General features: G+C 29.4%; 2 protein-coding genes and 1 long non-coding RNA gene across 3 annotated transcripts in view; 1 reads left to right on the forward strand and 2 right to left on the reverse strand.

Annotated features, from left to right (window-relative positions):
- Nucleotides 1–1,337: 1,337 nt before the first annotated feature.
- LOC128954133 (chymotrypsin-like elastase family member 1) lies at nucleotides 1,338–2,128 on the reverse strand. Its single transcript, XM_054299699.1, has 2 exons — nucleotides 1,931–2,128; nucleotides 1,338–1,517 (listed from the first exon to the last, which is right to left on the reverse strand). The coding sequence occupies exons 1-2, from the start codon at nucleotides 2,126–2,128 to the stop codon at nucleotides 1,338–1,340; spliced, it is 378 nt and encodes a 125-aa protein (XP_054155674.1).
- A 50-nt stretch (nucleotides 2,129–2,178) lies between these two features.
- LOC128954212 (uncharacterized) lies at nucleotides 2,179–3,213 on the reverse strand. Its single transcript, XR_008484475.1, has 3 exons — nucleotides 3,076–3,213; nucleotides 2,873–2,938; nucleotides 2,179–2,372 (listed from the first exon to the last, which is right to left on the reverse strand). It is a non-coding gene; the product is annotated as an uncharacterized LOC128954212 (long non-coding RNA).
- An 8,463-nt stretch (nucleotides 3,214–11,676) lies between these two features.
- LOC128954134 (chymotrypsin-like elastase family member 1) overlaps nucleotides 11,677–12,500 on the forward strand; it is a 3,896-nt gene continuing 3,072 nt past the window's right edge. Inside the window, exon 1 of the mRNA XM_054299701.1 lies at nucleotides 11,677–11,864. Coding sequence (XP_054155676.1) covers nucleotides 11,677–11,864 — 188 coding nt within the window. The remainder of the gene's footprint in view (nucleotides 11,865–12,500) is intronic.

Consider the following 12,500-nt stretch of genomic DNA (forward strand, 5'->3'; position numbering starts at 1 on the left):
TTAAGTAAATAAAAAAATATTTATTATTATTTTTTGGTGTTATTTTCAACTTTTTTTTTTATTACGGTTTCAAATTTATTTAGAAATATCATATTTGTGTAATATAAATATAAACAGTTTTTTTAATCAAAATTTAAAAATAATAAAAATAACTCTATTGTTTTTAACAAAAAAATTGTTTAAAATATAAATATTTTTTTTTCGTAATTTTAGTAAAAATAAAGTGTGTATAACATAATTGAATATTTTATACGATTAATTGAATTGTAATTAATTTAGAAAATAATAACATTATAATTACATAAACAATTAAAATATTAATTTTATAATTATATAGCAAATATGTTAACTTGGATTTTGTTTGTGTTATTAATTTATTAGCAGTTTTTAAACCACAATATATTAATTGATACGAATAACAACTTAAATAGGTCTCTAAAACTACTAATACTAGTAGCCATTCATGTGATAATAATAATAATAATAATAATAATAATAATAATATAATATCACTGATAAGGATATTAGTAGAAATCCTATTGAATCAAATGATACAAAACATTTATACTAATCATATCACTACTGATGACAGTATCCATGATATGTCTGGCCATTGGTTTGGCCATCAATTAYAGAGATCAACACATCCGYGTAATAATAGACGTGTTATCCATTGGATTAGTATTGGACGGGAATTAATGAATACATCGTAAAATACAAATATTATTATATAATAAACTAAATATAAATAAATTAAATATATATATATATATATTTGTAATTTATAATTAAATCAATGTTTTTGCTTTATAAGATAAAATTTATATTTTATTTTTAAAAAAATTATATTAAATATATATATATAATTTGTTTAATATTATAATTATTATTTTTAATTTATGACAATACTAATAATATTACTATTTAACTATAAAAATTATTTAAAAAAAATAAAATGTAATACTGTATATCTTTTTTTTAATAATAATATATATATTAATAAAAAAATAATTTAATTATTATAGAGTTATCTATTATTATTAATAATAAATTAATTTTTTTTAAAACAATTATTTTAATATAATATAATAAAGTAAGAAAAGTAAATAATTATATATTTTGCTAAAAATGTATTTAATGTTTATAACAATTAACTATTACTACCTAAAAATTATTTTAATAAATGTTTATTAAATAAAATAAWAAAAAATATAAGCTATTATTAGAAAAGTTCATTTATATAAATTGTATATAATATATAKATAACTATWGAATTTAATTAGTATTACTTGAAGCAAATATTTGATTATTTAATTTTTGATATTTAAATAAAAAAATTAATTTTTAGTAATAGTATCAGTAATCCATTCAGTAAAATATGAAACCCTATTAAATATACCAAAAACACGATCATTGATCTCATGACATTTGCTACGGCTAAAAGTGCGGCCATGATTTATGCCAATCAATACGGCCCTACCGTTTACATACTGATACAATGGACCACCAGAATCACCCTAATTAGGTATAGATAGATAAATGATTATATACTGTACACATACACAACACACACACACACACACACACATACACACACACACATATACACACACATATTCACACACATATACACACACACACACACATATACACACACATATACACACACATATACACACACATATACACACACATATACACACACATATACACACACATATACACACACATACACACACATATACACACAAATATACACACACAATACACACACATATACACACACATATACACACACACACACACATATACACACACATATACACACACATATACACACACACACACATACACACACATATACACACAMATATACACACATACACACACATATACACACACATATACACACATACACACACACACATACCGGACATGAAAAGGTGCCGTTATATTGAGGATATCGTTGGCCGAGTATAGCTTGCCGCCAATAGTCTATCCTATTATTTACAGCTGCCTTAATCCTAATATAACCCATACGTAGTCTATTACTGTACTGGGTATGGGTTACTGCACCGTAACCGGCCATCAATGCCAACTCATCCCTATCATTGTGTTGGTTAGCCATTGGCAAACAAATACCGTTTAGTGTCCGATATGGATGTAGTAGTAGTGGTCGTCCAACGTTTGAATTGATAAGCGGTAAGTCAGCTGTTAGTTTAATCAGTGCCAGATCATTAGCCGGGTGCCGATTAGATTCATACATATAATGTATAACTGTTTTTTCAACATCATAACCATCATCGTTATAACCGATAAAATTGATAACTAATTTGCCCGGGTAGATTTTTAGATCATTAACTGGATATTGGCTTGTATTATTTTTGTTGTTGTTGTTGTTGTTGTTGTTGTTGGTTAATAAAAAATAAATAATAAATATATAGATTATGTAATAATGATTAACATGTATAGTATTACAGTATAACTTATTATATATATGTGTATAGTATACTAATATTTGATTTTTTAATTAAAATAAATTGTAAATAATTTATAATTTATAATATACTCACATATATATACAGTATATTAGGGTTGCTAAAGGTTATCGATTTCAGTGGGGGAGGGGGGTATATGGATGGGGTAAAATGGCATAAATCTCAAAAAAGCTTGGGGGTATATATATATATAGGGAGGGGGGATGAACACATTTTTTAAATTTTTTGCTAGGGGCCCCTAACTTTTCAGGCTTTTCAGGGGGTGGGGGTGGGTGGGTAAGAGCTTTAACCCTACCCCTCCCCCCATTTAGCAACCCTTATATATATATATATATATATATATATATATATATAAATTATGATTATATATTTACTAAACTACGTGAGCGCTTGTCATTATCCATCGTTTATTTATTATAACACCCGATCCATATTGTCTACTAAATTAATTTTTGTTTTTTATTAATTAATTTTAATTTTAAAAATTTATTATTACTTTAATTAGTTATTATTTTATTATAAAAAAWWTTTATGGTTTAGCATAATATTAATTGTTTTTGTTTTTGTCTGTATTTACTCTGTCCGCTGAATCCATACGGCAAACGGCACTTCAGCCGGTCCTGCATTGCGACCATTATTCACATCATGGGTTAGACTTTGATTATTGGATAACCATTGAAAACAATTGCCGTTTCCAAGCAATGATTGTCGACCGATACCACACTCGGGGACAGTTATGTTCGGATAGTCAACCATTTCAATGGTCGTCGACCAGACATTTGTGTTGTAGAAACACAACAACAACAATAAACATAAGTTTATTATAATTATCATTTTACTAATCATTATAATTGTTTGTTGTTGTTGTTGTTAATAAATATCTAATAATTAATATAAAATTTATAATTTCTATATTATTTTATTTAACATTTATTTAAATATTTTATTATGTGTTCATAACACTAACACTAATAGTAAATAACAATTATTATTTTATCATTATTTTTTGGTGTTATTTTCAGTTACAGTTATGGTTTCAAATTTATTTTTATAAAAATATAATATTTATGTATTAATTTCATATATAGATATAAAATAGTATCAAATTTTTTTTTTCATATATTTTTAATAGATTATGTAAAATAAATAATAAAAGTTTTTTCTATCAAAAAAAAAATGTATTTAATGTTTATAACAATTAACTATTATTATTATTATTATTACCTGAAATAACATGTATATTATATTTTTTTAAAAAAATATATAAGCTTTTATTATAGAAAACTTTAATTAATTAATTAGTTTTATGTTTTTTTTATAATTAATTATTATTAATAATATCAGTAAAATATAAAAATCCTAAATTTTTTAAAAGAAAAATTAGTTTAAAAATTTTTACTTTTTCTAGAAATATTTAATTAATTAGTAAATTGAAAATGAAATAATCTATAAATAAATGAATAGAAAAAATACTAATGATTTCGTAATTTTATAAAAATTTTTAGAAATTAATTTATTTATTTTTATAAAAAACAGATTTTTTATCTAAATAATTAAAATCAAAGTTTTTTTTTAATAAAAACAAAAAAATTAATTAAAAATAATAATCGTTTTAATTAAAAAAAAAAAAATATTACTAAATATAATTAGTCGACATTTAATTATTATATAATTTAAAAATTTTTTTTAAACATCTTAAAAATAATATATAAAAATTATTTTTTAGCTAATATGATAATAATTATTTCAACTACCTTGCTACTATTGTTTAGAGCTATTGTATTTTCAGCAGCAACAATAATAACAGTAAGTGTACATGATGAAATATCCAATACTTTAACTTTTTAACCCACTTTTCACACACACACACACACACACCCACAGCCTAACCCACACCCACCAGCACTACCCCCATTCCTACCACAGCAATCATCAGATTTACCTGAAAATTCATATTCAAAATTGTTATGTTTGACGGATAACAACAAATTAATCAATGATTATATCAACTGTCGTACAGAAGTACCCGAACAACAACAGTCAACAAATGTTAAACAATATAATCAAAAAGTAATATAATTTTAATTATTTTATTTTTTTAAATTAAATAACTACTACTACTACTACTACTACCTGTGCGTTGTTGTTGACATTGAAATATATTATTATTATTATTATAATAGTTTAAAGGATTATAAAAGGTTATTGACTTGGATTAGTAATAAGCTAACTGTCCATTAGTTTGATAAAACAGTAGATTTTTATGTTATATATATATTGTATGTTTTTATTCAATATCTGTATATACACTACACATTGTATATAATAATGATAAGCATTTTTGATGATATGATATTATATTTCTTTAATTTTTTTTATATATTTATATATTTTTTTATTATACAGTATTTTGTTGAGGATATAATACTATATAATATTTAGACAAATTTTTATTGTGAAATAAAAATTTGATCAAGCACAGTTTATTTTTCTATTAAAACATATCAACAAAAAAAAATGTTACCCAGATTATTTTTTGTAATTTACTGTATATATATATATATATATATATATATATATATATATATATATATATATATTGAGGGAAAGTTCCAACATTGACCGGTCTATAGACCGATCAAATAGTCAACAATACTTTCCTCCAAACTTATATCAATGTAATCAACATATTATCAATGAGTCTCCAAACCATTATTACTCTGAGACTCAATACTATTAATATTCATATACTAAATGCTTACTTTAAAACCTCTATAAATACATGTGTTTAATACACATTTAATTTAGTCAATTGTTAGCTATCATAGAGTTAACATTACTCTTTATTTATACTTATTTATATTACTTATTATTTTCTGTATATTGTATTATATTTAATAAAGTTATTTATTTGATTAACATTTGTGTTCAATTGGATAATTTAACTAATTATGAGGGAATGATCGACTACCGATCGGTCATACCGGTGACCACACCATATGATCGGTCTTAGATCGATCCCAATTATCCCTCATTTGGCGCAGTCGACATCCGAACCTTTCGAGGAACTCATACACACAGTGCGTCATATTATATCGACATTCAAATCAAGTCATATACTTTAGTGCTTCTACACCAACATCTCAGCCATGCCTTTGTTACGAAACGGCAAAAAGACAATCACGAATACAATCGCAAGTAGACGTGAATATGAAAAGAACATTAGAGACACTGTTCATAATGCAGTAGTTTCGGGGATTAATAGTCTTGTAGGACTAGATCCTAAAAGCCATTCAACACCTAACATCCAATCTCAACACATACCGTCTACAAGTGCTCAACAAACATATCAGAGGTCCAACACAAACATTTTCGATGATATAAACTTGACGACCGATCGACCGGTCGATCAACAAACCTTATCATTCAAGTTATATCAACGAAATGGACGTCCATTGTGTGATCGATTCTCTGGCGGTTCATCAAAAATTACTGTGCAATCATGGCTTGACATTTACGAAGCACTAACACTTGATTTTCCCGATTATGACAAAATTATTGCTCTCACGAAACACCTATCAGAAGATGCACTCGAATGGATGGCCAAAGATGTCATACCAAAGTTGGCTACTCTCTCATGGCCTGACGTTCGACGAAAAATGATCGGTCGATTTGGTGATTCGGTAAACGATCCCTTACTCGACGCATCAAAACGGAAACTCAAGGCTAACGAAACTGTCATCGAGTATTACCACGCAATGCGTAAACTCTTGGACAGGGCTCGACTACCCGAACATCAACAAGTTTCGCTATTAACTAACGGTTTGCCCGAAGCATTCAAGATAGCTATGGCCGCCGCACAAGTAAAGGATGCCGAAACATGGCTTAATGTTGCGAAGGCAGTCGAGGCCGCAAAAGCATACAACAAGCATCGAGAGCATACCAATACCATCGATGAAGACGGATCGGTCTTATCGTCAGATAAAAGACATAAGGACCGGTCAAAGAAAAAGTTTGATAAGAAACCAAAACAACCATCATCTCCGTGCAGGTACTGTACAGCTATTGGTAAGACTGAATATCATTGGCATAATCAATGCCCAATAAGACCACAACCATCAGCTACGACTACAGCAAATCCTGGATCATCACAACTAGCCATTACTAACACTCTTGAAGAATGCAATGTAATTGGCGATAATGGATATCTGTATTACGCAATCTGGATCGGTCAGGACAAGGTCTACGCTTTTCTCGACACTGGAAGCACATGTAGTGTTATGTTTCGAGAAACAGCCGATCGATTTGGATTGAAACCTATTATTAATTCAGACATCAACATCAAGACATTAAGCGGCTTTAAGCGAACCATTGGCCGAGTGGACGTCGACGTACGGATCTTCAAAAAGGTTCGGCAACTTTCATTTCATATCGTCGATGATTTTGAACACAAGGTTCTCATTGGTATCGATGCCGGCTATGCATTCAAGCTAACACCTCGATTTGATGTCGGAAAACCATACATACAAACCCATTATCTTAATCATACGATATCTACAGTTCCATCACCATCTCTAACAATCAATCAGATCGGCAAGACCGGTCTCGATGGATTGTTAGGATCGATCGATGTTTTCTGTAGACATGACAAGGATGTCGGTAAATTCAAGACAGCCGAACACGAGATTCGACTGAAACCCGACGCCATACCATACCATCAACGATTTTTTCGATTATCTCCCGAACGCGAAGCCATTATGAGAAAACATACGGACGAAATGCTTGAAACAGGCCTAATCAGAAAGTGCCGCAAAGGTTCACCATGGGCCAGTCCTATGTTTTTGGTTGATAAGCGCACTGGTGGCTACAGACCTGTCATTGATTATCGCAAATTAAACGCAATGACCATCAGTGAACGCGAACCTCTACCTATTATACGTGACCTCATTGACAAATTGTCGGGATCGGTCTACTTTACAACACTTGATGTTGCATGGGGATATTGGCAAATACCATTATCTCCTAGATCGGTTGAATGCACCGCTTTTGTCACACCATACGGACAGTTTGAGTTTACAGTTTTACCATTCGGATTAAAAAACGCCGGCAGTGTATTTCAACGTGAACTCCGACATATACTACAAGATTTTCACGGCAATGGTGTGGAACAATATCTCGATGATATTGTTATCCATACTAAAACCGAAAAAGAACACTTGGATCTATTGGAACGAGTCCTAAAACGCCTGACCGATCACGGAGTGCGCCTAAGACAAGAAAAATGCAAATTTATGGCCACCGAAATCGAGTTTCTTGGACATGTAGTTTCATCAGATCAAGTGAAGCCATCACCATCTAAATTGAAATCAGTAACTGAGTTTCCAACACCGAAAACTAAAGTTGCTGTACAACAATTTATAGGTTTGTGTAATTTTTACCGTACATTTATTGACAAGTTTAGCGACATTGCCGCACCACTTACGGCACTCACATCACGCAAAACTGATTTCACATGGGATCGGTCACATCAAGAAGCGTTTGACAAACTCAAGGAAGCGCTTTCGACCTCACCGGTTCTCGCCATTTACGATCGGTCCCTTCCAATTGAATTACACACCGACGCATCAGCTGTGGGTCTAGCAGGCATACTAATGCAAAGAGACTCACATAACAAACCACATGTCATCTCCTACTGGTCTCGTAAAACCAACTCAAGCGAGTGTAAGTACTCCTCGGCACAACTCGAATGTCTCGCAGTGGTAAACGCTGTCGAACACTTCCGAGTTTACCTGGAAGGCAGTCACTTCACAGTCTTCACCGATTGCTCCGCTCTGAAATGGTTATTATCGATACCAAATCCATCATCAATGCTGTACCGTTGGTCTGTTCGACTTTCAGCATTTGACTACAACGTTCAACACAGGCCTGGAAAGACAAATCAAGCACCCGACGCATTGTCTCGCAATCCAGTGTCACATCATATTGAGATCGGTCAAATCGCTCTCAATCAACATGAAATCGATGATTATGATATACGTTTGCCAGTCATCCAGAGAAACGGTATTTCATATATCATATATAACAATAAAGAACGCATCATAGTACCGAGATCTCTCATCGGTGATTTGCTTAAACAAGCACATGATAATCATAATCACCCCGGTACTGATAAAACCATTAGACTCATAGCATCACAGTATTGGTGGCCAAACCGTAATATAGAGATAATTAAATATGTCAAGTCATGTCATACTTGTCAAACGGTTAAACCATCAAATCAAGCATCACTTGGTACCAGTCGACCTATCGAGACACCGACCGGTCCAAACCAGCTATGGGCCATGGATTCAGTTGTGGTGGGGACTGCCGCCAATAATTCGTCCGCAAAATACATCCTCACTATTATAGACCATCATTCGCGCTACATTTGGGCATCAGCTGTTAAAAGCAACACATCTGAAGCTGTCATTAATGCGCTCATTAATGTTTTTAGAGCCGCAGGTCAACCAGCCGCTCTACTGACCGACAATGGATCCAACTACACGTCAACACGGTTTAGACATTTCTTGGAAAGCCGTAAAATCAAACACTTATTATCGCCACCATACCATCCGCAAGCCAACGGTCTATGCGAAAAAGCAAATGGATTGATCAAAACTGGTATCAGCTTAGCTCTGGCCGATCGATCCAACCGTAAATGGTCTTTGCATTTGGAAAAGGTGGTCGAATCACTTAACAATCAACATCATAAGGTTACCGGATTTGTACCAAGATACGTACAATTTGGACATGTACCGACCGGTCAGCCGAATCCGACAGTCAGTATTGAAGAAGCGAGACGACAAGTGACCGATCGATCTCGTGCTGCGCAAACCAAGAGGTCACAGTTACATAATTCTAAACACCAACGATCCAACTTCGATATCGGTGACTATGTCAGATACCGAATCCCAGACAATCATCCATCAAGATCTAAGTTTACGGCCTCATATCTCGCTCCATGTATTATTACCGAAAAACTTGGCGCCGAAACTTTCGACTAAACCAACTGGACGTAAACGATAATACTATCATTAAGTCGTTTATAGCTCATTCATCAGCTTTACGATCATATCATTGGCGTGATGGTCAATACCCGCCAACACAACAACAATACATTCAAGTCCAGTCATACAACAACAATGACAACAACAATCAATACAAGTATTTGCAACCATTTGTCACAACAACACCGAGATACCTGTCCTCACGTAGCCCGTCGCCAATTAATTCAAATATGGTTATGGGTCCAACTAGTGGCCCGACCTTCAACGGGTGGGAATTGAGGGAAAGTTCCAACATTGACCGGTCTATAGACCGATCAAATAGTCAACAATACTTTCCTCCAAACTTATATCAATGTAATCAACATATTATCAATGAGTCTCCAAACCATTATTACTCTGAGACTCAATACTATTAATATTCATATACTAAATGCTTACTTTAAAACCTCTATAAATACATGTGTTTAATACACATTTAATTCAGTCAATTGTTAGCTATCATAGAGTTAACATTACTCTTTATTTATACTTATTTATATTACTTATTATTTTCTGTATATTGTATTATATTTAATAAAGTTATTTATTTGATTAACATTTGTGTTCAATTGGATAATTTAACTAATTATGAGGGAATGATCGACTACCGATCGGTCATACCGGTGACCACACCATATGATCGGTCTTAGATCGATCCCAATTATCCCTCAATATATATTATAATTGGTTTACATTATTATTATTATTGTTATAGATGTTAGAAATTTATGCCGACTGTGCCATTGGTCGCCAACATATACTTAACGCCTATAGAAATGTCCATCAATTTGACAAACCATTTGTCAAATCGACATTACTTATCCTATGTTCCCAATCATACAATCAATGTTTCAATCAGAAAGTTATTGATTAAAAATTTGAAAATCAAAAATTAATTCAAGATTTGATTAGTGATGAAAAAATTGCCAATAAATATGCGTTCACTAAAACTAATGATGAAGTTATTGTAAGTATTTTTTTTTTGAAAAATATACCTAAAAAATAATTTTAGTTTAAAAATAATTTTATTTTTATGTAATTTGTATAATATATTTAATATATTATTTTATAGATGATTATGTTATGTATGATAGTTATGATAATATTATTATTAGTTTTATTTAATTTTAACATATTTTTTTATATATTAATTATTAAATTATTTATTTTTTTTAGTCATGTCGTAAAAGATTACTTGGTTTGTAGTTTATGTTAATTTATATAATTTATAAAAAAACATATATATATATATACAGTATATATTATAAATATATATATATATATATATATAAATTATTAAATTGATGACCATGGTAACGTTACAGAAATTTTTATCTGTAATACTGTAATATTGTTTTAAATTTCATATTTAATATAATTTTTAAATACAATTATCACCATACATATAAAAATGTATTAAAAATATATTATTTTTTAACAATAATTTTTTTTATTATTTTTTAATTTGATATACAAATTTCGCTTTTTATATATATATATATATATAATTTGTAGTAAATATGAAACCGTAAACTAAATAAAAAAAATTTTTTTTTATTAATTGTATACAATATTCACTAGTTTTAATAATAATAATTAATATTAGATTATTTCATATTAATTATTAGATTACAGCAATTTTTTTTAATATTGTCACGATTTTTATACAACTTAACAGTCAAATAGACTTAACAATATATTTTTTATTTATTTAAAAAAAAGAGTTATTTAATTATTTTTAAACAATTTGATAAAATAAAATAATTGTTATTATTATTATTATTTTATACATAAATATTATATCTTTAAATAAATCTGAAACCATAACTTAATTTGAAAATAACACCAAAAAATAATGATAAAAAAATTTTATTTTATTATTACTTAAATTTACTAAAAAAAATTAATAGTTCAGTTAGTGATTATAATTATTGTATATTAATTATTGATATTATTAAATATTTTATATAATATTAATTATTAAATATTTAAAAACATAGAAAAAAAACTATAAATAGATGTTAAGTAAAATAATTATAATTAATTTGTTGTTGTGTTTCAACAACAACACAAATGTCTGGTCGACCATTGAAATGGATGACTACCCGAACATAACTGTCCCCGAGTGTGGTATCGGTCGACAATCATTGCTTGGAAACGGCAAATGTTTTCAATGGTTATCCAAATCCAATCAAAGTCTAATACCACCGCATGAACTAAATAATGGACGCAATGCCCGATCGGGTGAAGTGCCGTTTGCCGTATGGATTGCTATCTCTAAGTAAATAACAATCAAAAAAAAATAATTTTAATTAATATTATTATTAAAAATTTTGTATAACTAATAAAAATTTTTGTTTAACTAAAAATAAAAATTAAATTAAAGTAAATATATTAGAAACTATGGATCGGGTGTTATACTAAATAAACGCTGGATATTAACTGCCGCTCACATTATTTAGTAAATATAATTTTATTTAAATTATATATATATATATATATATATCAGGGTTAAGCAAGGTTTTGGATTTTAGGGGGGTAGACCGGGATAAAATTTGCAAAATTCTCGAAAAATCTTGGGGGGGGGGTATTGTGTGGGGTAAGATTTTTATTGCATTTTTAAACGGCAATTTTTTTAAAAATCCAAAAATCAAGGGGGGGGGTCAAGAGAAAATTCCCTAATATTCCCGAATATTCCCATGTAAATTCGATAAAGTTCCCATAAGTTCCCGTATAAATTCCCAGGAAAATAGGTAAAATTTCCAAAAATACAAAAAAAAACTTAAAAATTAAGAAAAACTTAAATTTTAACAAAAAATAAATATTTTTAAAAAAAAAATTTTAAAAATTAATAAAAACTTAAATTTAACAAAAATTAAATAATAATGTATTTAATATTTAAAAATAGTTGATAAAA

The sequence above is a fragment of the Oppia nitens genome, unplaced genomic scaffold, assembly GCF_028296485.1.
Source record: "Oppia nitens isolate AA-2021 unplaced genomic scaffold, nextdenovo-longstitch-racon4-pilon3 scaffold25_pilon_pilon_pilon, whole genome shotgun sequence".
Classification (NCBI taxonomy): Eukaryota; Metazoa; Arthropoda; class Arachnida; order Sarcoptiformes; family Oppiidae; genus Oppia; species Oppia nitens.